Source organism: Poecilia formosa, unplaced genomic scaffold (genome assembly GCF_000485575.1).
Source record: "Poecilia formosa unplaced genomic scaffold, Poecilia_formosa-5.1.2 Scaffold1, whole genome shotgun sequence".
NCBI classification, from domain to species: Eukaryota; Metazoa; Chordata; class Actinopteri; order Cyprinodontiformes; family Poeciliidae; genus Poecilia; species Poecilia formosa.
The window spans coordinates 3,538,448-3,565,328 of NW_006799940.1; the positions used below are offsets into that span (position 1 = coordinate 3,538,448).

The window sequence follows — 26,881 nt, forward strand, 5'->3', positions numbered from 1 at the left end:
AAAAATTTTTTTTGTAAAGGGGCCTTTTATTTTATGAAAGGAACAACATATTTCCAAATTAACTAACCAAGGGTTAGAGATATTTGGTAACGAGCAAATATCACTGTGGCCCAAAGAGTTTGAAATTATTAACCGTTATCGGACAGATGTAAAGGACTTTGTTTCACATCTGTCCTGGAGTTTATTTAGTTCAGGATGTTATTTGTCATTTGAAAACTTTTAGCCTACTTCATGTTGTTTGGTTCTGTTAAGGTTTTTTTTTTATGGGTGTCAGGTTTGGGTGCGGTCAGTAAAATGTAATCAAAATAACTGGTCACAGTCACAACTGGGGGGATTTTCTGCTTTGGAAAGTTTTCTCCCATTAATAAATGAAAAATTAGAAAAAAAAAAGTTCAGTATCTACTCAGGGGGCAAATACTTTCTCTCACGTTTTTACTGGAAGTAATTCGGAAACAGGATCCACTAATTGTGCTCCAGTTCTTCAGATTCTACAGTTCATTTATGTTTAAGTTCTAAGGTGTTTAAAACATTGAAATCTGCCTCACAGAAATACCAAACGTTGTCTCTGAATCCTAAAAAAATATCTTGTTTTGAACAACAAACCCAAACTATTTGTTCAGATTGTTGTGGTTTAATATATTTTAAACATACAATGCGATATTTTTTTTTAGTTAATTTGCAAAGCGAAACGTGAAAAGAGGTATGTAAATGAGAAATTTTCTTAATTCGGCATTAAAGCTTCAAGATGGATTCAGCTCAGTTCTACGTCTGAGAAATCAAATGCTTAAAACATTGTAAAGCAGAAAAAGTATTGAGATGTTTTTTTTAATCCAGTGGTTTTGTTTGTGCAGTTTTACTTAAACAATGAAGGTTAAATGAAGCTGTGATAAGATGCATCTCTTCACGTGGATGAAGAACAGAATTGTTCAAACATAATCCATTACTTTGTAATGCTATTTAACTTCACTTTCTGTCACATGTACGTGGTTAAAATCTGTTTGTAAACTTTATTTTTGTAACATCACTAAAACGAGGACAAACAAACTGTAAGACTAACTGATGGATTAACTGTAAACGTGCATCGGGAACTGTTTGCAATTTTTTTGTTCAAACATTTACAATTATTTTTGATTTATAATAAACTATAACCGAGGCAGTTTGTAATTGCAGTTCTTTGAAAATGTATTTTGCGATCAAAGTCCTCTTGAACCCAGAAAAGTGTATTTACTTCACTGATTGACAACACGGACAGAGTTTCCATTCTTTATTATTAAAAGTTCTAGCCAACATAGTAAAATAAGTTATACATCTGGCCATCGATTTACACATTTCCTTTATACGGTTTGCAATGAATCGACATGTTTGGGGAAGAAAAAGGGATTCCTGAAATGTTATAACTAAAACCTCATGTCTCTTGCTTTTTTTTTTTTTAATAATTTCCACAGGAAACATTAAAAAATATGTCCCTCTAAATCACTTATTTTTAAAAAGATCAACACAACTTGTCTTGCACAATAACCTGCAAAGAAAAGTTCTTAACTCATAAATTTCAGACGCATAATTTCTGATTATGTTTTTTTTAAAGACCTTATATTTTAATAAACATCATTGCAATTTTGTATGACAGAAAACTGAAAGCCATCATGACCTAATGTTTGGACTTGATTTGTTATCATGTTACTACAGTGAAGCTGCGTTCAGCTCCGTTCCTTAGCGTTTTAAGGCTAGACCATTCCAGGTCTGACTGAATCCTGAGGAGCCTCCTGCTTCTGGTGCGTGTCTGGGGCGGGGCCGCTCTGGGGGCCCGCTGAGTTCTGGAGGTTACCGGGCGGCCCCTGACCAGGATGTGCAGGAAGGGGCGGGCGTCCAGGTGGCGGCACGCCCGGCGGCAGGTCCATGGGCGGGCTGATGTGGTCTCTGGGTCCTGGGAAGCGCATGTCATGAGGGGTGAGTGGACGGGGCCCCAAAGGTCCACGAACACCTGTATGGACAGAACGAGGGAGGAAAAAAAAAATAAAAAAGAGGAACAGCAGAGAAATGAGAGACATGAAAAAAACGTTATATTTTTTATACTTCAGAGTGTCAGTAACTCACTCAATTACCATAGTTGTATAACTACAGCATAAAGAAACATGTTAAAAAACTCAATACCTTGTTCAATTAAATTTTTAAACGGTTTTGCAAATAAAATCTGAAAAATGGGGTGGAGGTTTTATGGAAGAATCTGCTTCAACCAGCTACAGACATTTTTTTTTTCCTTGTTTACAAAAGTTGAGATGCTCAGTCAGACTGGAAGGAGATCTTCCCACAGTTTCTCGTTTGCATTTAACCTGATCTGGCTTTCCAGATGGGACGATTGCCAGATACGCAGTTATAAAACCGTACATCTTTGAAAAGCATGAGTAGAGCCTTCTGCACAATCAACAAGTGGTTTCTGTCTTTTCCAGCAGCCACTGTAGAACGCATACAGCGGTAAAGCAAACTGACAAAATGTCCTGGATCTTCGCGTGGGCTTCTAGGTGACGGGCTACGCTCAGCTGGGGTTGCTAAGTAACGGCACAGTGCATGTGGATTGTGACTTAATCAGTGAAACGGCTCATTTTTCAGACACCAAAAACTGACCAGGTGGCTTTTTTTAAGTGCTTGGGTTGTTTTTAGAAATATAAAAACCTGCAAAATGTTAATTTTGATTGAAACAAATTTTAATCTAATGGTACCATTAATCAATAAATTGTTAGCATTCCTAGTATGTGCCGTCCGTTGTTTCCACCCCCTTTAGAAAAAAAGCTAAGTGCTAAAAGATGAAGTAATGTGTAAACCTACCGAGCAGTGGAGGCATCGGTCCAAAATTATGCGGTGGAGGGGGACGGAAGTGTGGTGGTGGCGGGCCTCTTGGATCAGGGCCCAGTCTGGGTTGGAATAAGTGTCCGTTGGCAGGTCGAGGGCCAAACTCCCCGCCCATGGGTCCAGGCAGGGGCATACCTGGGTGTCCGTTGGCCGGCAGAGGAGGGCCGTGGAGTGGGGGGACGTTTGGAGGAAGAGGGCCTGGTGGGAGTGGGTACGGGCCTGGTCTGGGATGCCCGTAAGGCCCGGGTGGAGGGAGACGGACGTTGGGTCCAGGAGGGAGAAAAGGGTCATGTGATCCCGGGCCTGGAGGAGGCCTTTGGACCATCGATCCGGGCGAGTCTCTGATTGGAGAGGCCATGAAGGATCCAGGTCCCTGTAAACGACGGGAGGAAAAACGACATCTAATGTGTGCAGTGAGAAACTTCCAGCGAGATCAGACAGAGTAAAACGTTAGTCGTGCAGAAAAGAGATCCACAGTTATATCCACGAACAAGAGGTGCAGTCAGCTGTTGCTCAATCACATGACCAGTTACCACAAACCATCATCTGGATCAATCAGAAACCCTTTGAAACATCGAGAGCAATTTGGTGCATCATCCATGAGTGAAACCACAAACTTAGAAAAAGGAAATCTTTGAATGACCCAAAAAGAAAACCAATTCCTTTATTCTCCTCCCGTTCCTAAACCCAGTGTTAGAGAGGAGGAGGAGGAGGAGTTGGCGTGCTTGCATTCACCTTCACACCAAACACCTGGACTGAACCTTTATACTCACTGGCTCTGGACTCTCTGTGGAAGCCACAGCCTGACTTTCTGTTTTTATCTGTGGATCTATCACTTCAGTCTGTTTTGGAACAAGGACATTCACAGCTGAAACTTCTTTAGGAGCCTTTTATGTGCAAACGGAGAAGAAATGTAGTTGTTACATCTGAATAACAAATGACTTACAGATCCGTCTGGGTTGGCGGGAGAGGAGCTTCTTGGGCCCATCATGTCTGAAAGATGAACAACCGAGTCTCAACAGATTTAAAGCAAACATAAACGATGTGACGTTAAAGCTTTCAGAACACACACCCATGCCTGGGACGTGTTTGCTTTCAGAGTAGATGCCGTGTGGATCAGATGGAGGTCGAGGGCCTGAATGGAGGAAAACAAAACAAAGAGAGAATGAATAAAGAAGGTGAAGCACCTGCCATGTAACCAGCAAGTTTCACAACATGGAAAAAAGAAAGGAGGTTAGGATCAACAACTGCGACACATTTGTGCCAAAATGTAACATTTTTCCAGACTTGAATTTCCAGATGGATGAACAAACTGATGAATGGAGAAAAAGATTGATGGTGGGATGGATTTACGTATTTACAAATTGATGGTTGGATATGTTTTTCCCTCCAGGAAGTCGGAACTATTAAAACAAAAATCACTCATCGGTCGCAAATCTGACCAATCATCTTAACATTTTCTGTATTTCTGACCAATCGCTGTAACTCACTGATATTTTGACCAATGCCAGTACATCCTATTAAGCTTGTTAACAAGAATACGAATATTGTTAGCAATTTCACATCCCTTGCTAGTTAGTTAATGGCAGGAATAAACCCAATCCTCTTTAATTTCTGAACTCACTGTTGCTTTCCACATTTTTAAAAGAAATCTTTGTCACAATTAAAAGACGAAAAAGTCAAAACCGCAACATTTTGTAAAAAGTGCTGCAAAATCAGTAAATTTAGGATGCAAAAAAATAAGAAACATTGTAACATCCTAGAGGGACTGATATATGAATAGATAAGTAAATGGATGGACATTCTGCAAAGAGGAAGGAGAAATAAAGAGATGGATAAAAACATTTAAGACTATAGAAAACAGTTTGGAAAAACTAACATTTTTCAAATCTTTGTCACCATACTTATCTAAACCTTGAAAATCCTTAAATTTCAGGCTTCATCACACAAGATAGGAACCCTGTTACCTTCATTTTAAAGAAAAAAGTCTAAAGATTTAACACAGAGGGATAATCTTCTCGTGTCCCCTGCTGATAATGAGAGAGCTACAAAGATGCAATCAAATCAACTGCAACACACTCATAAAAAACACTTTGTAACAGGGAAATTTTCTGATGGTTTAGCCAAAATGAATAAAAATAAAAGGCAGGCACCAGGAAGGAAATAAGTGCAGGATGCAACGCAAACAAGAAGGAAAGTAAAGTATCGAGGTGAAAGCTGAAAAGGAAAAAGTAAAGTGTGAAAAGGGAAAGAGGTTTAAGGCGTTGTGAAGAGATGAAGTCCAGCTTTGGTGCAAATTAAAGTAGGTGAAGAGATCCACTTGGACTCACCATACGGGTCAATTCTTCGCCCTACGGGGGCAGAAGGAGGGCGCCTGGGACCCTCGATCATTATAGGAGGGGACGGAGCACCCCCACTCACAGGGGAGGGTCCATATGAATCACCTGTTATGACCAAACCATCAGCTTACTGAAAGAAGAGAAACTGCTGACAATACACCTCAATAAGTGTTGATATTCCAGGATCTCCCAGACAAGATGGAGTCCACTTATTTAGACAAAAAAAAAAGAACAACAGGAAATGGCATCCTCTCGTTTTGTTTCTGTGGAATAAAAGTGTTGTGGAGAATAAACAACAGAAAGGCGGGATGTACCTTGACGAGGACCTGGAGGCTGACCGGAGTTCGGCCTGAACAGCGGCGCGCGGCGCTCATTAAGCTGCGATGTAAGTATGGCCAATCTGTCAAATTAGATTAGAAATCATCATCAACTGCAGGTTGGATTAACATAATTGTTTCAAACTAATTTATCTTATGGAAGAAGAAGAAAAAAAGTGTGCTAAACCAAAATAACTTGATAATTTTAACAACTCCTCACTCATTGCTTTGTCCAGCTTTCTGGCTACAAGCCAGATCAAATTCTGATTATTCCCAATAACTGAATTCAATTCATTCAATACTCACTTTTCACGCAGCTTTGAGGATTCTACCTTTTCTTGACTTAGAGCTCGCTCAGCATTGCGAGCATTCACCTGCAGACAACACTGAGAATTACTGTGGAGTCAAATCACAATAAATCGCTTTTTACAAACACTAACAATCTAGAATGCATGGCAAAAGTTTTAACACATTTTTACATATTTTCTGGTGTAACACAGTCTTCCAATGTGAGGCGTGGACTTGCACAGCTGATTGTTTAAAACATGGTCAATAAATACAATCCTTCACAAAACCACAGAATTAAAACAGGGTGAGGATTTAACAATAAACCAATGCAACTAAAAATCTCTAAAATCTTTAGTTGTAAGCTGACAAAATGTGAAAGTTTAAGTGATATGAAAACATTTCTAGTTTTTTCTAATTTCTCTAAGTATGTGAATTCTCTGTAACTTACCCAGTTGGAATGAGTTTTGTTTTCCTGCTCTTTTATCTAAAAACGATACAACAAAATAAAACATGGTTTATTAATAACCATGTTATGGCTTTTTTTTTTTTTAAATACGCATTACTTTCATTACATGTTAACAACTCTACCTGCTCTTTATAGACCTCCTCTGTCTTCTTCATCTGCTCCTCCATCTCATTAATGCGCTGCCTTAAAAGTTTCACCTGCTCCTCGGCTTCCACAGCTTTTCCTCCCACCTCAGACAGCAGATTTTCTTTGCTGCGCCGCTCCAGCTCCTCCTTTGTCAACCTCCTGTGCAGCAACAGATTCACGATCCCATCAGCAAATAGTAACTGCTCCACATGTCAAACCATAGTTTCCAAAGAAGAAACCAACATATTCACATATTCCGGGCAGCTTGGTTTAATAACCGGACAGATGACTGCTGCAGGTTTTACTTACTGCTGCAAGGCATTTTCCTTCTGCTGATACATTTCAACCATGATTTCATTTTTCTGCTGCAGGATCTTGTACTGGTTCTCAATCTGACTCTTCTCACTTTTGAGGGCTCCGATTGAATGTTCCAGCTCCTGGTGTTTTTCTGTTTGCAAAACAAAGCTGCATTATTCAATGTGAAGCATTTATGCTGTTATGCCAACAATTGTAACACAAATTGACACTTTAGAGAACTTATTTTAGGACAGACCCTCAAGTTCCTTTCTAGATTTTTCTTCATTGAGGAGTTTTGCCATGAAGCGGTCGCGCTCTTCTTCGATAACTGTGAGAGTTGTCTGGACCTTTCAGGGAAAGAAGACATTAAAAATGCTCAATCCTTAAAGCAAAATGTCTGCTAAAGCTACAATGACATGTGAAAGAGTTGGATCTTAAATCTTACCCTGGTAACATCCATCATTTGCTTGATTCTGTTTTTTATGGCCATTTTCTTATCAGCTGATGACATGGAAAAAAAACAAAACATAATTAGTATGTAATACAAGTAGAAACTGAAATATATCTGAAGAATTTCAGTTAAAAACTTTTAAACCTTTTTTTTTTAAGTGACAAGCTTACCAGGTGCAACTTCACCATTTGCCAAAACACTGGTTTCACCTTTCTGCAAATCGCAAGCATCTAGGTCTGCCAGAAGTTCAGACAGAACCTAAGGGAAAATTATTTTTGCTTGTGGTTAGTTTTTTTTAAAATTAATATTAATATTATTTGTAAATGTACAGAAAGATTTTGGGTCAGCAGACAAACCTCCACATTGTGATCTTTGAGCACCACAGAATCCTCCAGTTCTTTATGGGACTTTTGATAAACTTTTATCTTCTCATTCAGCTCCTTATGTTTTTCCTCCCAACCCTTAATGGTCGTTTTAAGCTGCAGGGATGAGAAGCGTCAGGGGAGAGCTCAGAAAAATCTGCGCTACAAACTGATTTGAAGTGTGTTCAACATGTCTCACCGTTTTATTCTCTTCCTTTAAAGCTGCAAACTCTTTCTGGAAACATTTGTGTTGCGCATTTCGTGCATCTTCTCGAATCTTGGCTTCATCCAAAAGAATAGTCGTCTATGACAGAACAAATACATGGGTTTAAAACATGTTTGAAGTAAGAAACTCTTCAGATGTAAAAAAGTATGATGTAAGCATCGTACCTTAGCTAGAGCTTCCTGGATCTTTTTCCGGCTGACCTGCAACTTTTCATTTGCCTTCTCTAATTTTTCTAGCTGTCGTATAAAAAAAACACATTGCATCGTTTTCTATTTGTGAACGGCACAAATTTGTTGTTTTAATTAATTAATAAGATGAAAAAGAAGGATAAGCTACCCTGCTGTCATTCTGGAGAGAGATGGCTCGCTCTTCCTCTAGTAGCTTCAAGTATTTGTTCTTCTCTTCTGCCATCTGTTCGTTCATCTTGTCGGCTTCGACAACTTTGCTCTGCAAAAGGCAACAAGAGAAAGTTGGATGACCTAAGAAATTTTATTTTTTACAGCTGTAACAATCTGTGCAAAAGTTACTTTGTTTTATCAAATGAGCCAGTTTCTAAAAAGCAAAGAAAAAAAACCTGACTCCTAAAATAAACTAATCTCGCCCCAATCTTAAAGGCAAAAATTAGACCCAATTTCCCTTACCTCCAACGCTTGCATCCTTTTCATAGTGCAGCTCACAGTTGCCTTTGACTGTTTCTGATTTTCTTTCAGTTGTTCAGTCTTTAAAAATGAGAAATTATAATTAATACAATTCTTCCAAGTAGTTTTATGATACCACATGATAAATATGATGCAGCTCACCTGCTTTTGGAGTTCAGAAATCTTGGCAAGAGCATCACTCTTATCTTTAATGAGTGTTTGGATTTTATCCTTGAGCTTTTTCTCATCCACTTGTTTTCCACATAGTAAAAGTATAAAATCAGTAACGTTTAAACAAATGAATTGTGGGACAAAAAAAAGAGATAACAACCCAGACTTACCAAGGTATTTACTCTTCTTCACCTAAAAGAAATGTGAATATAAACATCAAAAGTCTTATTAATTACTATGTGAGCACTAAAGCATACATTACCATAAACTGGGTAAGAAGATCCTGTTTTTGTATTATGAATATTTTACCATGCACATGTAAGTCATATTTTTGCTGTTATTAAATTAAGCAGACATAAGAGAAAAACATATTCAATCACTTACTGCCAATACTGTCCTCCAGAAGAAGATGGTGAAGGTAAGCACTCCAATCAAAGCTGTAACGACGACAGCTTGCCAAGGACAGCCAAACATCGTTTCCCCTGGCTTCCACTCCTCTGGCAGCAAATACATCATCTGAAGCACAAAAACAAGACAGAAAGGCGAAAATTAAGCTTGGAAAAGGATGATTTAGGAAAGAAAAACAAAGCTGTGTAAGAAGGAAAACAGATAATGCGTTGCATTTGAATCGTAATAGGAAAACGCATTGTCTCACTTTTTCTGCCCCATCTGGTGTGTGATGCTTCAGACTCACTTTGACAACTGAATATCTGAAGTACTTTTGCTCAGCCTACTGTAAGGAATTGTATGAGATGCCAATAAAAATATGCTAGCACAATATCAATTTAGTCTTAAACTGATTTTAAGACTCAAATTTCCACAGCAAAAATCCAAGCCAAGCCTAACAGAAAAGGGGTATTGTACAAAGCTCTTAGAGAATAAAATCAAATGAAATAGAACTACATGTGGGATTTGAGAAGATTTAATGATCTTAATTTCTAGAAAATGAAAAACTGATGTAAAATAGTTCAAGTACATGAGAACGAAATTGTTTGTTTACAGGAAAAACGTGGGACGAAATGGTAATGAGAAGGTAATGGAGGCACCATTTAGTAAACAAGAGGACTGACCCAAAGCTTAGAAAAACAAGTTAACATACAGAACATCTTTATGAAATGTTTACAGGTAATGTTATACTAAGATTGTATTTATTAGCTGAACTTTGATCAACAAACAGGAGTTCATTAGAGGTAGGTGTCCACTACATTCACAAGCCAGTCTTATGGCATTATCAGACTATTAAGAATCAATATTTGGCTAATTGGATAAAGCTTCACTGCCTTAAATGTCCAAATCTATTACAGATTTAAATGAACGAGACGCTGAACCTTAAACAAAACTAAACATTGCAATTGCATGTTTAATATTTTGTGCAGCAGCAATAACAAAAGTAAAAACATTATTAAAGTATTTCTCAAATCATTTTGTGCAGAGATTAAATTAAACAAAAAACAATTAGACTTAGTTACTTTGCAACTCGTTTCCTGTGAGGTTCAACATCCTGTATTCAGCCGGCTTTATCTAAAAGCATTCGTTTAATGTTGAAATTGTTCTAATAGGAAGCTGAATTACCCTCAGAGGGAACTAATCCAGATGAAACATGATCAGAGCCAAGATAAACAACGTCTAAAATTGAGGTCAAGCTCGATGAGTAAATTCATCTGCAGATAACATCCACCTCCTCAATTAGCAGCGAGCTAGAAGAGCATTTTAATTACCTTCTATCTGTGGTCAATTCAACACAGTCACTTACATGTTGCAGCTCCTTTAGTAGTAACACGTATATATGATCTTGTTCCGTTACAGGTGGTCTCGGTATTGTATCACCCTCCATGGCCATGTCGAAACAAAACGGGAACTAGCCAAACACTGTTTGACATACACCGGCTAGCTTGTTAGCTACAGCTGAAGTAATCTGTTTAAAAGATAGCCCTTAGCTTTCAAGCTCAGTTCGCCCGGAAAAAAAATATGATAAAGCCTAAAAAAAATATTGAAGATCCTAAAAAGGTAGACAGGCGAGTAACAAGCCCGCAACAACAGCCTGCTAACGGTGTGTATCAGCTGTCATTCAGGTATTTAAAAACAATACAGTGGTTAGCTTAGCTGGGAGCCCGAACACGGCTAAGAGTTTAACAAAAAACGTAATAAATGAGCTAAAATAATCCGACAGAAGGGAGTCTACAACACAGCGGTATATAATGAGGACTGTATTCCAAAACAAGGCCCGTCAGTGCTGCTCTGAGAGCCAGCTCAGCATCGGCTGTGTTGAACTTCAGCCTACACCGCGACACAAGAGGGGGAGGGCCGTGCGGCGTTCAGGGGAAATCGGAGTTCAAAACTTTGATACGTTTTCTGCATGAACTGAAGATTACAACAACACGGTTCTATAAAAAAGTTAAATCTGTGGCAAAAGTTTGGAATGTAATGCTTTGAGGGAACATATACAAACTACAGTTTCCATAATAACTATTAAATGCAAGTAGAATCTTTTGGAAATATGACAACTTCTGAACTAAACACCATAATGACTAGACAACAGCTTTAGATTATTTTCATTCAAAGTATTTAACTGATTTTGTTTCGATAAAATTCAAAGATAGATGGTAATTACTTTAACATTTCTAATAAGTTAATTCTTTGTTGAGCTGTGTAAGAAAAGTTTTTAATAATAAACGCAATAAAGAAAAAAATGGTTTAATAGTTCTTGTGTTTTTCTGCAAGATCTGCTTAGGACATCTACAACAGAATTGCACCAAAGGTACAATGTTGTTTTTAGCTTTAAACTGCGTACTTTATATTTTTAATAGCCATCTACTTATGTTTATTTACTATGTTCATGAAAAGGGCTCATTCAGTTGCCCTAATTTTACAAAACAGTATTTCCCTTCTTATAAAAGTTGTTTTCTCTAGAATACTGAAATAGAAATGCATTTCAGTTTAAGTTTCAGAGTTTGAGTTAGAACTCCAAATAGATTGTTTTTAGCTTTCCAGATCAGCTCCAAATGTATTCAGGAATCCCAAGAAACCTTACAGATGTAGCTTAAATATAATATGTGACACTAGCAACATATATGAACTTACCTCAGTGGTCCACTCCACAGTTTTATTCTTGATTACTGAGAAGATGCAGCACATGTAAACAGTTCCAGTTGTAAACAATCCCAATTCTTCCTCAGGCTTTTCTGTCACCGTCTCCATAGAGTCCACGGATCCTGACAGAAGTTAATATTAAGTTGCATCAGGTTATCTGTTTCATGAACTGATTAGGTACATCTATTAGATCACTTAGAAGTTTGGTCAAATTTGACTCCAAGTTTATGGCTATAATAAAATTACTATCGAGCCTTAATATCACATACTGAGTTTATTATTCCAAGAGAATACACGAGACTACTAACCTGAGGGATGATGTTCAACTTCAGCCTCAACATCCACATCCAACTTATAGTCAGGGGTGGGTGGAGTGACCGTTTCCTCTTCGTCCGACACAGTGAGGCTTGACTGGTCTTTGTTTTTATCAGAGTCTTCAGCATCCTTCTCCGGGATCATGTTTTCCTCATTCCAAACCACCTGCTCCTCTTTATTCTTAGTCGACTCCTCTTCCAGATCTCCTGCTACTGTCAGATTATATTCTTCATCAGTTTCTGGCACATTGTCAGACTTTTCTTCAACAATGGGAGGCGTCTCTTCTGCAACATTGGAGGGAGGTTGGTCTGTGGAGCAGAAATGGACAAACGTTCTTTCAGATTTGTCTTCGCTACTGACAACTGATGTTCCAGCAATCATTTAGGCATTTATTTATGTAAATTTGAGTACATTATTGACTTAAATCTGATAGTTTTTCAGTTTGGTTTGGTAATAAAAGGAAAAACATCACTGCAGGTGCTGTTTTTTTCTTTGGGCCTCAGTGGTTCAAAGTCTTATAACAGTTCTGATTCCAGCACATAAAAAAAATAAAAAATACTAGTTTTTCCATTCCTGAGGTGAACTGCGCACCCAATAAAAGAAGAAACACCATGTTGGCAGTAAAGTGGCATTCTAGTTGGATGAGTTATTTGAAATATCCGGCTGCCCGCTGTAGACCACAATTGCTTTTAGCTGTGTGAAAATTAATTCCAGATAGAACAGGATATTGGTCTCAATGGTTTTAGAAAGATGACTCAGTCAGATGGGAGATTACAATCTCCCATCTGACTTTATTAACTACAGAGAAGATTACGTTGCAACAACAGATTAAAAAAGCTAAAAATCAAACCTACCATGTGTGCTCTCTAGTGGTGTTACTGGTGTTGCTAAAGGTGCACTATCACTGGTTGTTGAGTACTTTTGGCGTAGGCTAAAAGCAAGTTCCTGAAAGTCATCAAGCATTTCAGTTTCCTCATCCAAACTACTCGTGTCCGCCTGGTGCTCCTCGTCTTGTTTTTTTTCCCGGCTGTCGAGCATCTTCTCAATCTCGTCGAGGATAGTGTTCTCTGAAGCCTCCAGGATGTTCTCGAGAGTACTTTCGACATCTTGCGTGGCATCTGTCTGCGACAAGCGAGTAGCCTTTAACTCTGTGTCCAGATCAGCAAACATGGCTTCCACTTTGAAGAGATTTTTGAGTCCCAAAAGCTTTTGGATGTGCTCCATTTTCTCCTCTGTGAAGTGCTCTCTAAGCAGGGACAGCCTCATTATATTTTCGCTGTATTCTGGCTCTTCAGCCGACTCTGCTAACTGAGTTGTTTCCTCCGTGGGTTTTTCATCGATAACATCATCCGATTGAGCAGATAAAAGTGCATTTTCATCCTCAAGTAACTCCTCTTTTTCTTCATTAATCTCTTCATCAGTCCCTGCATCTTTTTCATCTTCTTCCTCCTCTGTATGTGGTTGCTCACGAATCTCTTCTTCTTCCACAGATACTAATGTCGGGCTTGTATTACTTTCAACATCTGTCACTATGTTGTCATCTATCTGATCTGGTTTCTCATGGGTTATTAAGTGCTGGTCAACAGTGACATCGGACTCATTAGATTGCTTCAGCTCAGAAGATTGGTCCAGGACTTTTTCACTTTCAGCAAGACCCAATTCCTGCTCGGACGTGGTTCTGCTTTCATCTGACACACCGTCTAAAAGTTGTTCTTCCACAACAGTCTTCTCCTGTATGTCATCATCTGTTTTGCTAATTTCTGGATCCTCTAACTCATCTTCAGGTGTTTCATCGACTGATTTATCATCATCAGGAGTGCTTACAAGATCATCCTTTAATACCGGCTCTTCTGACGGACTACTCTCCTCTGTTTCATGGGGTTCTGGCTCACTGGAGGAGTCTGATGCTTCGTCCTCCTGTTCCATCTCATTCTTGTGTTCACTCACTTCTTGATCACCTACATTTCCATCAAACGAAAGCTTCTCAGGATCGTTTTTCGTTTCGTTAATTTCTTGCTCCACAGAGTTGGATTGATGGGGATCTGGAGGAGGTGGTTCCATGTCTTCTGGATGTTTTTGATTGTCTGGTAAAAGGGGTTCCGTCTCAGTTTTCTCAAAACTCTTCTCAGGTTCTGCAGCAGCTTCCTCTGTCTCACCCTCGTCCTCATCCTCGTCCTCATCCTCGTCTGAACTCACATCTTCTCCTGTGGTTTCTCCTCCCGTGACAACTGAAAATACTGCATCTCCAAGTGAAGTCCACAAGTTTTTCTCCTCTGTGGCGTTTGGTTCTTCTTTTTGTGCTGGTGGAAGTTTCTCTTGCTCTTTTGGAGAATCCATTTCCAGAGTGTCTGCGGGTTCCTCCAAGAAGGAAAGCAGTGGAACCTCCTCTTTACGTTCTTCTGGATGGTTTTGTAGATCTTCGCTGTCCTCCTCTTCATACGGAGTAACTTTTGTGGTGATCTCTTCTTCTGTGACAACAGCATCAAAAGTCGTTCCAAGGGTGGGTTTCAACTGTGGGATCTGCACTCCTTCAGAAACCGTCACCGGAGCAGACTCCACATCAGATTCATCTGTGGTTTCACTACTTTCTGGCATAATTTGCACAGGAGACTCTGTCACATTCTGTTGCTGAACTTCCTCGTCCTCTGTTACAGGCACAGTGGCTGTATTAGACCCTTCGTCTTTCAATGAAGATGAATCTGTCGAAGTGTTTATTTCAAGTTTAGGCAAAGAGGCACTTTGGTCTTCATGAAGCTCCTCTGACTTATCAACCTGTTCAGTGGGTGTCCCAATCTCAGTCACTTCCTCTACTGATGGCTTAGTTTCTTCCTCAATGCTCTCTGTGTCTTTTTCTGTTGTTCCATTATTCTCACCATCATTCTCCTCGACAGGCAGGCCTAAGAGTAGGTCTATGTCGTAAGAGTCAAACTTGTCATATCCAGTGTCAAAACAGACAAAATCTGTTTCCTAAGAACAAGCATAAATGAAAATTAAAATACATACTATGCTTTGCATTATTAGATATTCATCCAGTAATTTAACATGCACAATATCTTCACATACCTCTGCTTTAATTTCAAGTTCTTTTTCTGTATAAAGGTGGTTTACATCTAGAAGGTCCTTTGGGAAATATCCAAAGTTGCTTCCGACCTTTCGAGAAGAAATGGTTTTCTGTATTAGAATAATTTAAGCAAGAAAGTGATCATACATTAAACACAGTATACTCACACTTCCTGCCCATAGGTCAGCCCTTTTTCCGGACAACTTATAGTATACATATATAGTTTCAGATTTCTTAAATGAAAGGAACCGACAATCAGGTCCTGAGAAATCTTTTACAGCTTTTCCCCGGCAAAGAAGCACTGGAAAAGAAAAATGATACATATTTCAAGGACGCATATGTTACTCAACTGACATAAACTGCAAATAACAGTCCATCTACTGACAGGCGTGCCATTTAGGAAACTGCAATTCTTAATGAAGTAAAGAATGAATCTGCAAAGCCAGATGGTGATGAACTGGCAAGACATTTAATCAACCCCGCCATCCCATTTAAAATTGAAAGTAGAAATGAGCCGGAAAAGTGAAATTTAATGTTTTATGAGACGAGATAGTTTCCTGTTGTGATAAGCCACAAATTAAAAGATTACCAATCCTTTGATTTGGTGGCTTAACAAACTAGTGTGTAATTTTCCTCTGAACAAAATCGCATATAAACTCAAGAGTGAATTTGCTGGCCAGTCAAACACCGCAATTTCTTGGTAGAGAATTGTACTTTTGGTAGCGTGGGCACCTGTAAAGTCCTGCAGGAAAAAGAAATCAGGATCTCTGTAAAGCTCATCAGCAGAGGATAACGAAGTGCATTAAAATTCCCAGATAAACTGCTGTGCCGACTTTGGATAAAACATAGCAGAAATAACAGCAGCAGTAGATGGCACAGCTTCTAACATCATCACTGAACTTGGAGACTTCACACAACACTTCAAAACAACTTGGACTCTGAGCCTTTCCACTCATTCTCCAGGATCTTTCTTTCCAAATGAAATGCAAAATTTGTTTCATCTAATAGAAAGACTTTAGATTACTGTGTAACAGTTCCTTTCTCTCTTTAGATCAGACAAAACACTTCTAATCCGTGGGATAAGAAGTGTTTGCATTAATGGACTGCATTAATGCACTGCATTAAAAATCCTTTTTTAAACAGTTGTTACATAATATTCTAACCTTGGTATGTTTATAAGCCAGAATTTTCCAAATGAACAGCAATAAACACTGATATTAATACGTTTAACTCTTTATATTTAATTATTTAAAATAAATATAAATTTCATTTATACTCTAATGTTTCGACACGCAACTGCATAAACTTAACAGTGAAGTCAAACGGCTGTTTGGACCGAGTATGGCAGTAACGTGAGCTTCTCAAGCCGGCCGGTGGCTAATTTTTGAGCTAACGTATTTTTGAGCTAACGTTAGCGAGGCAGGCCGAAGCCACCAGGAAGGCAGCCAAAACAACCCGAGTCCGCCCAAACTGTCCCTATTAAGCTACTTTTAATGTCTATCATATCCGCTTTTCGCGGTGTATGTCACAGTTAAACTGAATAACCGCAAGAGGCAGTCAAGGTCGCAAATATCGACTGGCAACAAGTGAAGAGATAAGGTTCAGTTTATGGCTAACTGTAGTATCGGGATGAAGGGGAGGCGACAGGACGCATCCCTGAATTTCTCCAAGACAGCAAACTTACTGCTGCACTCCTTGTCGGCGCATCTTTTAAAGTCGGAGAACCTCTTCTCCAAAGCTGCGGTTGAAATAAAGTTAAATAAAAGTAGTAAAAAACCCTGTCGGTAAAAGTGTTTTGCTGCCATGTTGGCAGTTTTGTTTTCCAGGCTTCTTGACTCCTCCGCTCGCTGGAGCATGAGCATTGGCTGGGCAGCAGGAGCCGACACGTCAGCAGATCAGATCCGGCTGCGTGTAGGCAAGGGTGGGCTTTCCCAGGATCTGAGGATGGATGTGTGGCTGCCCCAGGTGACTCCAGGAAAAACAGTGCAGGTGGAGAAAAGAGTCAGCACATGAGAAGTGAAGGCTGCTCTACAAGTTTCAAAACGGGAACTTCTTGTTTTTCCCCCCGCTCTCATTCAGATGTGATGCATTTCTTGGATCCTCCTCACCAAATCTGTTTCATTTCCTTTGAAAAGATCTTGAATCATTCCAGTAACTTCATCTTTGTGGGGGAGGTATTTGTATACTGGTGCTTGAAAGTGCAAAAAAGAAAACAGCCATCATGAATTATACCTTCTAACACCTGGATTATCTCTTTAGAGAGTGGAAAGCATTGAATCTTTAATTTTTTTTGGATACATCACAAACTTTAATGGTTTGTATGCAAGTTTATTTTTTATGCAAGTCAAAAACCCCAAAAGTGTGGCATGCATTTGTTAAAACATCCAGAGGCCACCACTTTACAACTACCATTTGAGTACATTGCTTCCCAAAAGTGTACACATTTGAGTTAAAATGACAGGTTTGGGAGACTTAAACATTCACATTCAGAGCATGATGAATAATGCAAACCTTTCTACTTTAATGTTGCACAATTCAATTGGGGGTGGGGGGGAGTGGACTGTAAAATACAGAGTTCAAAAAGCACAGTAACCTGGTTGCATGATTCATCGTTCAGACATTAGCTAAGCCTTTCCAAAATTCTACCTTTTTTTGGTGAAATCATTCTTTTTTTTATTGTGGATATAGTTGAATTCACTGGGACACTGTTTGTATGAAGTTATTTAGGTGATATGTGCTGTTTTTGTGATCAAGAGCACATTTTGACTTTGCGAGCGACATCTATTTTGGTTTCAAAAGAACGTAACAGTTTTCCAAAAAGCTTCAGGGAGATTTTTTCAGGCCTGGATGTTTTCTTTGGGAAAAATGCTTTTGTCTTGGAGTTGCAAAAATGCTTCTACAAACAAGGATAAAGTCAGAGTGAAATCAATATCCAAAGGCAGGAGGAAGTTGTAACTTGATATCCAGGAAGCTAAACCAAAAAAAATAAAATAAAAATCTGGCTCAGTTACAACTAAAACAAACAATATTGAATAAAAGGTGGATAATCTTATCTTACCACAGAAAACGCAGGAAAAAAAAATCAGAAAATATGAGGGAAAAAATAAGAGCCTGACGCTTTACAAGGGAATATTGTAAAATCAAACACTACCCGTAACTCCACCTCTTCCGGGTTATTGAAGAGCCAATAGAAGTACAGATTTGTATTTTACTTCCGGGGCTACACTGGAAGCATGGCAGCTACAAAACAACAGTTAATTTCAAGTAAAAAAATAAATAAATAATCATTTTGGTAAATTAAGACCGATTAGCCTCTTAGAATTAGGCGATAGATTAACGGTGTAAAAAGCTAACAGCATAAGATAACGAATTAGCTATTTTCAGGTATATTCAAACAAGAATTAATTCTAAAAGGTAAGTGTGATTAAACTTTGTGTTTCACGAACTTGGCTGTCTATTTTTCTGTTAAATTATATTACTGATGTTGGAAGGTTACTACTAATTCAAGAATATTTTAAAGCTTTACTAAAACGTCTAACTGGAGCTCTTGAGTTAGCGTTTCATTAGCATCTCTATGCACTTCAGTTCGCTTTTTTAAAAACAAATTATTGAACACTTGTACAAAGAAAACAAAAGCACAATTGTTGAGAGATGTTCGAAACAAAAACAACACAACCTACACGGATTTAATGCTTTCTTTTTTATCTGTGGATCTGACATCAGTTATAAATAAAAATAAATCTACCTGAAATGTTCTAAAAAATTTGACAAATTAGGAAATAAATACCGGCCAATTTCTACAACGTCTTTAAGTAAACGGGTACTTTGCAGCCCTTAAAGGACAGATCCACCTAAAAGAATCGTGATTGGGTGAGTATGATTGGTGTATAAAAATGCATATTGGCTGAAATGGTGTAAGAGGTCAGTTTACCAAGCAGTACAGCCAATCAGAGGATTAGGATCTATTTTTTTCTCCCCTTATCTCAGTATAAAAATATTTTTACAATATTTTGAGTACATTATTTAAAACCGTATTCACACATTTTCTTGGTTGTAAAGTAGCTTTTGCTCGATATCAATAGAAGTTCCTTAAGTTGTCTTGTTCACTTGGAAATCTGTGGTGATAGAAAAAAAAAAAACACTTCTTTGTTCACACATGTTCCCGTGTTACATTTCAGAATATTCCTGGAGAGCTGATAATGGAAGCCTTAGACGAATATTTGGGCCCTCCTGTTGTCCTGGAGGATGAAAGCGACTCCTCAGACTGCAGCTCCAGAAAAAGACACAAATCAAAACTCCCACTGGCCAAATCAAAACTCCCACTGGCCAAACCTATGTGTGTAGGTGAGAAATTTAGCATGCGGTTTAGCATGCTACATCATTTCCAGTGTACACAAATTTTCATATCTAGGAGTCAAAATTGGTCAACAGATGCATAACAATGAAATATAATAGCACAAAGTCAGATTGTTTTGGTAATTCAAGTAGAAAACTGAAACTCGTATATAGATGAGTGATGTACATCAAGCGTTTACTTCTGTAAATTTTAATGATTAGGACTTATTTACAAATATACTTGTATGTAGAATTATAAAATTCTAGACTAGGGTTGCACAATATATTGCAAATTTATTTATCACTGTACACAGTATGCATATTGTAAAAAGAACTGCTTGCACCGTTTACAGGTATTGATTAACTATTTAGTTCAAATGCTTCCAGCCTCTATGTTTCTGAAATGAATTTGGTGACAGTTCCTGTTAAATGCAGCATGTAGAGAGATGATGAGGAGGTAAAATCATTAGGAAATAACTAACTTATTTCATCATCAGCAGATCTCAGCAAGAAGCAAATTTTTTTCAATAAAACGTTTAATAATTTTTTTTCCCCCATGGCTGTTTAAACTGCTCATTATCTGAAACAAAAGGTTATTGCTAAAGAGTGTTCAGAGAAAAACAAATAATTATAATGCTGTGTGAAATGAATTCATATAATTCTTTGTAAAAAATAATATTTTTAACTGCTAATATCAAACAAAAAAACTGTTCTGTTAATAGTGCTGCATACGTTGTAAAACGTGTTTTTTTTTTTTCCCTTCCTGAAATTCTCAGAGGCACACGTTGAAAATAGCTTTCAGAAGACGTGCAGGATTTGTCTTGAGCACGTCCGAGAAGCAATGCTGCACCACAGATGGCAGGAGGCTGCAGAGTACATGGCCAGTTACACCCAGGTATTAGAGGACAGAAGTACAGTCAAGGCACAGCCAGATAAAGAGGTAGGTTGGTTGGTTTTTAATTATTCCAGCATTTTTAAGATCTTCTTCATGCAAGTTTCACTTGTGTTTGGGATTTGTGTTGATTCCTTTCACACTTTGTTGCAGCTCGTTTGGAGAATGAGCACTGAGATCCTTCACCATCTCCCCAACGCAACAGTGACAGACTACAACATCATATATGAACGAATGAAACACTCAGGATTTAAACATTATCTGATGGTGTGTGTGTGTGCTAGCAAACCTGAGTGCAGACTTTTCATTTTCTGCTGCAATTTTATGTCTTATTTATGTCTTTGTTGCATTAGATTTGCCTGGAACATTCTTTCCACCTGATGCTCCACGGCGACATCGAAGCTGCAAAGCATCAGGTTTCCATCGCTGAGAGCTGGAGGCATGGGAAAGAGTCGGTTTCTCAGCTTCAGCGCATTAGACTGATCCATGCCTACAGGAGTTTGCTGGATTACATAATGTGGTGTGAAAAAAAGTCAACGCTCTCCAACGACAGTAAGACCACACTTGACCTCACACCATTAAAAGCATCCATTATTTATCGGATTCCTCTCAGACTTTTCCAAGTCTTTATGTAGTGTTACACTGCCCCCTCAGGGGCAAACAGAGATACTGCATGTCTATGGGAGACCTAACTTTGGAAAAACTGTTTATGATTTATGATTTGATTCGTTTCCTAATATCTGTGCCATTTTCTTTAGACCCTTTTGAATCGGACAGCCAAGGAATGCACACCTTCTTCAGACTTGCCTCTACAAATCTTCAAGAAATTTTGAAAAATCCAGGAGTTTGGGATCCCTTCATTCTTTGTTATGTTGAGGTCAGCACTGATTCAAACACTCTGAAAGGAAGGAGAAGGCTTGTGTTTGGAAATGTGGATATTTTCTGCAGGCATATCATATATTGTTAAACCAAAAATCCTTTATTTTTTTAGTTTCATGCAATATCTTCCATCTTTATTTAGTTTAACCATGGTATACTATGGCTATATGGAGTGAAATAATGTAATGCACAAAATGTCTGATTAGTTAGGACTCAAATCTATTTATTTAAATGTAGTTATCTTGGATCTTTCTGTGTGTACACAACTTTTTAAACATATTTTAGCATATTCTCAGTGTTAATCAGTGTAAAGAAACGTAGCAGCCTCCTGTCTGTTACTTTGCCAGATGCTGGAGTTTTATGGAGACAACGAAGAGGCTCAGAAAGTCCTGAACCACTACGCATACGACAACAGCTTTCCCCCAAATCCCAACGCACACGTCTACCTGTACCAGTTCTTAAAGCGACACGACACTCCTGACAAAAAGCTGATGAAAGTGTTGAAGGTATAACGCATCGTTTAATAATAATGACTTTTGTCCTATGTTTAATAAGAACAAAAAACAATTTGAATATTTTTGCATTGTACTGTAGCACCTGCAGGTGTTAGTGCCAAGCCATGAACTGATGTTGACCTACAGCTGCCTCTTGCTTCAGTCAGGTAAAAGCAGATTGTTTTTCCAATAAATGTGGAATGAATAACAAAATGGATGGAATCACCAAAATATCTCTTATCTTTCAACGACTTGTTTTCTTAAGCATATAGTAATGTGCTTGTTTCTTTTTATTTTTAAAGAGAAAGAAAGTCATACCCAGAAGGCTTTAGGAGTCCTCCTTGAGATGCTCGACTTCCAGTGCTGGAGGAGCAACCTGGACGTTTGGAAGTGTTTACACGCCGTCATTCACCAACTGCTGCAACGGTACGCACACATCCTTGGATGGAAATGAGATTTCTAATCAGAAATTTCCTGCACTGCAACTGATTTGTGCTAAATGACACCAGGGAAGAACGGGCGACTTCAGTCCAGACGCAGATGGCTGTAAGGAACGACTGGTGGCCTGCTCTGCATTTCACGAGCTTCCATGCAAAGAAAGACTTGGAGGAGAACAGCGAGCTTTTCGAGGTGAAGGCATCACTGGTAGAAATCCTCTGTCCAGGTTAGTGGGTCGCTGTTTCGAGTGGACTTTACTTGTTCTGACACTTTTCTTTTTCTTTATAGTTGTTAATACACGTGGAGCATTGATTTATTATAAACCTTATATAAGATTTAGTCTGAAGTATTTGTTCACGCCTAACTTATTTGTTGGTTCTTTAGAACAGTAAATTCAACATATGAATACCACAACATGTTTTACTCACGTTTCTGGTAATTAGTGAGTCGGTAAGTGATATATTTAATTAAATTGAGATGAGATAAGTGTTCACTTCTTCTTCCTACTTTTCAAACAGAGAAATAGTGGTAAGCTAATTATTTTGTTCTTGGTTATGTATGCACATGTTTTCTCTTGTCCTTCTTGTTTTCTTTGTTTTTAAAAACCTGTTTTGAAATGAACAAATACACATTTAACCTATTAGTCTGGAATTTACTTTTATTCATTTCTGATAAAAGTATGGAAAAATAAAGATTTATCTATTAGGATCTATTTAGCGTTTATCTATTTGTCAGTGTAGCATTTTTACACTGATTTATGTTAAATTTACCTGCTTTGTCTTTTAATTTGCCACCACTTGTTTTACCCATCACTACTGATTGAATTCAGATTTTGGGAAACGATGGAAGTATATAATAATATTCCAGAACGCAGTGAATGTATTACATGTGCTCCAGATCTGCTTTTCATTGGTTTGTTGTTTCTCTCTCCGCAGGTCAATCTCCGCGGTACACCGCTGAGATGCAGATGCTGACCAGTTAAAGGATTTTGTGTGGTGGTAATTATGTCTTGTGCCCTGAATTTTTTTTAATCTTGCAATAAATAGGAATATCCACTATGTGGAGCTGTTGTTCTGTATTAGAATTTTAAAATTTTATTTCAACAGAGAGAAGCTCTAAAAGTGAGCATTTACATGATATTTTTTCTAGCTTTTATGTTATCGTGTGTCTGACTTGGAGTGAGGCTTTAGTGTCAATAATTAATTCCCATGTCACACAGAAGCAGCAGTTTTCACACTGTAATATTTATTTCTTTAGGTACATGATATACATGTAGCTACACATGTGACAGGTGGTTGAAGTTTTCTAATAAAGCTAATTGTCATGACAAATTGTGAACATGATTACTTTAAAATTCTCAGCATTTTCTGTGCTGATCTTGAAAAATAAATACATTACAATTTCATCAATCTGATGCCTGAAACAGTACATTTTTTGAGTGCACATGATTCTCCCTTCCAGATTTCATTCTTTCCTCCCTTGCATCCATGAAAAGAAGGTTTTATTTAGCAAGTATAGCTGTGTTTATATTAATAACAAGAGCAAGTGTTTTTAATGATTCTGTGTTGGTTCGCTGCAACTTTAGTGAAGCAGCAGCAGCAGCTCAGTCAGGCGTGTTCAATGTGTTGCAGTTGTTACATAAACCGAAGCCCAAAGCGTTTGCCCCGACAACAGGAGCAGCTGGAAGAGGCATCTGGGAATACGCAACACATGTTTAATCATTCACAACTCTGGGACCAACGAGGATGGACTAATCAAGAGCAGAGTTCTGGATCCTGCTCCAGATTTTCCACTTTTAGAGTTAATTTTGTTCACAGCAGCCGAGAGTGATGAAGTGTTTCTCGTGTAGGGTTCTCCTCGCATGCCATCTTGTTTAAAGCATCTCGGGGTTTAGATTTCTTCCAGATCGCAACAGTTTGATTAACTGTCTGCCTCTAGAGGTTGATGCAACCCTCATGCAGCTTGGGACCACAGAGAGTTGAAAACAATAGAACGTGTACTCGATGACCCTTGTTGCTTCCAGAAGCAGCTGCAAGTGTCCGTGGTGGGTCGTTTTGGATCCTGCTAGTGTTGATAATGTGTGTCGATTAGCGATTTTAAACACTGACGCGTTGCTATTATCTTGTGAATAATATTGCGGCAGAAAACAAAGATTAAGGCTGACGTTTAATGTAGATATGCAAAGGAAGCAAGTTAGCGAAATCAATGCAAAATGTCTCTTAAACATGCAGTATAGTCAGTTCTGCTGACATGTTGCGTCATAGAAGTGCATCTGGCGAAGTACTTGCTTTCTGACTAGTAATATAATTTAGAGTACATCATTTGTACTCTAGATTATCTTTATCTATGTAGGCACCTTATCTCCTGGTGAGATGTGGTGGTTGAAGCAGCAGTATTCTGTGGTGATACTTTTTGAAACATGACAGGCAAGCTGGTCAAGGTTTATGGGAGCATATAGTCATAATTAGATTTAATTCCTGTTATATTTAAATTGAAATTAGTTTTTGCTTTGTTTTGAATAGAGGCTCTAGTTGATCAGGTTTCGTGTCCTGACCAGGCGTTTGCTTACTTTTTTCAGAATGAAACCTCCACATAGTTTTTGAAGAAGTTTCTCTGGACACAACGGAAGTGTTCTGACCTTGAACACGGCATTGCAACTCAAATAAAACGCACTGTAATTGTTGTGGGGAGCCAGACGACCTTTTGGGAAAGTTTTGTCATCAGACATCAGACTGTAAACATCTCTTTCCTCACATCCGTGACCCAAGAAACAATCGGAGGAAATTATTTTGACTGTTGCTTCGGTTCTTTAACTGCACCCTGTGGGACAGAGAAGGATTACTGAAGGATCTTTTTGGCATTGTGACCTGAAGCCTGTTATTCTCATTAGCCCCTTTGTTGTAATGTGAAGATAAACATCACTGGAAATATACAGAGTCCTGTGAAAAGCATTTGCTCCTTTGAAGATTTCGTTTAGATGAAGATAACCTTTAATAACCTCAGGATTTCCACCTCTGAATCACTCGAAACATAAAAAACGATTATGGCCTAGCCAAAGCCCAGACTTTAATTGAGATGCTTTTAATAGTTGAATGAGGTTGAATGTGGCTCAATTATAATAAATCCACAAAGAAGATTTGGTCAAAATTCCTCCAAATTAAATTAATACTTGATCTCAGCTGTTATTGGCAAGGGCGGCACAACTAGTGATTAGGTTTTAAGGGAAAGTTACTTCTTCACATTGGGTCATGTTGGTTTCTAAAGCAAGAAAATCATCATTTAAGCTTAAAAACATCTGTAAGGAGGCATAACAGTAACACAAAACATTCAGAATAAAACACAAATTTATTTTGAACCAGTAGATCAAACCAAAAATAAGAAAAACAAATATATCATCATTTGTAGCCCTTTAGACTATTTCTGTGGAAATATTTTTTTAAATGCATCAAAAATTTCCCCAAGTAACCATAGAAACTATATTACCATCCAAAGAAAAGAGGCTACTTTAGAATCTGACCTCTGATTTCTGGTTTTACAAGTTTTACACGTTTAGCGGAGGGAGGGACTTCAGTGCTGCTTCCAGTGAACAGGCAGGTCAACTGGTTGCACTGGTTTAAGTTTTCAGTTTACATGGGATGAAGGAGGAGTTCACGTTAATGCTGATTAGTAACACGTACTCTTTGTAAAGAGTACCATCAAGAAAGGTGTGTTAATGCGGCCTCGTTAAGACAACTTTAATCAGGCCTTAAAAAGCCTTTGCTGTCTTCATCCTGACATCACTGTAAAAAGTATTCCTGCCACTTGAAATTTTTCACATTTTGTCACATTACAACTACAACTTGCAGTATCCTTCACTGACATTTTACGTGATAACCAAACCATTTTTATGCCATAAAAATGGAAGGAAAAAAAAGCCAGAGGGAGTCTCATTTAAAAGTTTTCACAGACTAAAAATGTGGAATAAGATGCGCTGCCCACATGAGACCAAATTCAGGAGAAACCTTGAAAAGAAAATCTAGTAAAGACCACAAAAGACTTGAAACTAGGGTGAAGGTTCATCTTTCAATCCCCCTAAATGTGGAGCTGGAACTGCAACTAGATCATAGCAAGATCATATGTTAGAATGGCCTAGTCAAAGCACATACTCGTATCAACCTGAAAATGTGTGTTGTAGAAAAATACATTGGCAGACACTTCACACTAACTAGGCTTGAGCTAAATATGCAAAGAAAAATGGAAAATGGTGTCGGATGACTTGCGTATCTGGTAGAGAACGACCCCAAAATTCTTGATGTATGAAATAATAAATATAACTGCAAATTTAGATTTTCATTTAAAATCAGTTATCCTACTTTTTCTAGTTATGCACTACTTTGTGTTGACTTTCGACATAAACTCCCAATAAAATACTTTAAATTTGTGCTTTTAAATACAGGCAGTGCTGTGTGTTTGTGTCGTTAGTCATTGTCTCAGTTTGCAGACGGGACGCGTTTTTCTGCAAAGAAAAACAAACACTGTTGTCAAAAATGTTTCGGTCCTGTGCTTGATGTCTTGGGTGATTCTTTCCTTTCTGAATTGGACAGAAATTGAGTTTTTCTCCTCTTTCAAACCTTCACTCTTGCTCATCTTGTAGAAGGATAGATACGCTGAGCAGCTGGTCCCATACAGGGTCTCGCTTGGTTGGTCTGCAGGGCGCCAAGGATTTTTAACCTAAAATCCAGACTTTCCACAGCGAGCGACATTGTGCAACATCTCAGTAACTCTGCACGACATTTCTGTGAGTGTGGGGTGGGGTGGGGGGTGTGTAGTGGTTCAGAGGGTGAAAAAAAAAGAGAGAGAGCAAAACTGT

At 38.4% G+C, this 26,881-nt stretch overlaps 2 protein-coding genes across 5 annotated transcripts; one reads left to right on the top strand and one right to left on the bottom strand.

The window, feature by feature from the left end:
- Positions 1-252: 252 nt before the first annotated feature.
- On the bottom strand, positions 253-17,005 carry mia3 (MIA SH3 domain ER export factor 3). 4 transcript variants are annotated; one of them, XM_016668630.1, is made up of 28 exons: positions 16,679-17,004; positions 15,162-15,295; positions 14,997-15,083; positions 12,788-14,900; positions 11,927-12,241; positions 11,613-11,740; positions 8,913-9,044; positions 8,699-8,720; positions 8,520-8,608; positions 8,361-8,438; positions 8,056-8,166; positions 7,884-7,955; positions 7,693-7,797; positions 7,488-7,610; positions 7,302-7,389; positions 7,126-7,181; positions 6,937-7,027; positions 6,693-6,831; positions 6,380-6,542; positions 6,240-6,275; positions 5,810-5,877; positions 5,501-5,586; positions 5,178-5,291; positions 3,920-3,982; positions 3,794-3,840; positions 3,621-3,689; positions 2,824-3,220; positions 253-1,981 (listed from the first exon to the last, which is right to left on the bottom strand). In XM_016668630.1, the coding sequence occupies exons 1-28, from the start codon at positions 16,854-16,856 to the stop codon at positions 1,725-1,727; spliced, it is 5,361 nt and encodes a 1,786-aa protein (XP_016524116.1). In that variant the 5' UTR covers positions 16,857-17,004; the 3' UTR covers positions 253-1,724. The 4 variants fall into 4 exon arrangements, with proteins under 4 accessions (XP_016524116.1, XP_007545710.1, XP_016524123.1 ...); XM_007545648.2 differs by having other exon boundaries at positions 11,610-11,740; XM_016668637.1 differs by lacking the exon at positions 5,178-5,291 and having other exon boundaries at positions 11,610-11,740; positions 16,679-17,005.
- Positions 17,006-18,198: 1,193 nt separating this feature from the next.
- On the top strand, positions 18,199-23,441 carry taf1a (TATA box binding protein (TBP)-associated factor, RNA polymerase I, A). Its single transcript, XM_007545668.2, has 11 exons — positions 18,199-18,408; positions 19,173-19,338; positions 20,106-20,269; positions 20,375-20,488; positions 20,575-20,773; positions 20,980-21,098; positions 21,448-21,606; positions 21,695-21,761; positions 21,897-22,020; positions 22,104-22,258; positions 22,968-23,441. Exons 2-11 carry the CDS (start codon positions 19,194-19,196, stop codon positions 23,012-23,014), a joined length of 1,293 nt encoding a protein of 430 aa, XP_007545730.1. The 5' UTR covers positions 18,199-18,408; positions 19,173-19,193; the 3' UTR covers positions 23,015-23,441.
- Positions 23,442-26,881: the final 3,440 nt, after the last annotated feature.

Coding starts and splice junctions, on each gene's coding strand:
- mia3 (XM_007545648.2), bottom strand. CDS start 16,856: ATGCTCATGCTCCAGCGAGCGGAGGAGTCAAGAAGCCTGGAAAACAAA. Junction 8,167..8,360: donor AAAGGATGCAAGCGTTGGAG/GTAAGGGAAATT, acceptor TGCCTTTTGCAG/AGCAAAGTTGTCGAAGCCGA. Junction 3,690..3,793: donor CCGCCAACCCAGACGGATCT/GTAAGTCATTTG, acceptor GTTCCAAAACAG/ACTGAAGTGATAGATCCACA.
- taf1a (XM_007545668.2), top strand. CDS start 19,194: ATGGAAGCCTTAGACGAATATTTGGGCCCTCCTGTTGTCCTGGAGGAT. Junction 20,270..20,374: donor AGGCACAGCCAGATAAAGAG/GTAGGTTGGTTG, acceptor ACTTTGTTGCAG/CTCGTTTGGAGAATGAGCAC. Junction 20,489..20,574: donor GATTTAAACATTATCTGATG/GTGTGTGTGTGT, acceptor TTGTTGCATTAG/ATTTGCCTGGAACATTCTTT.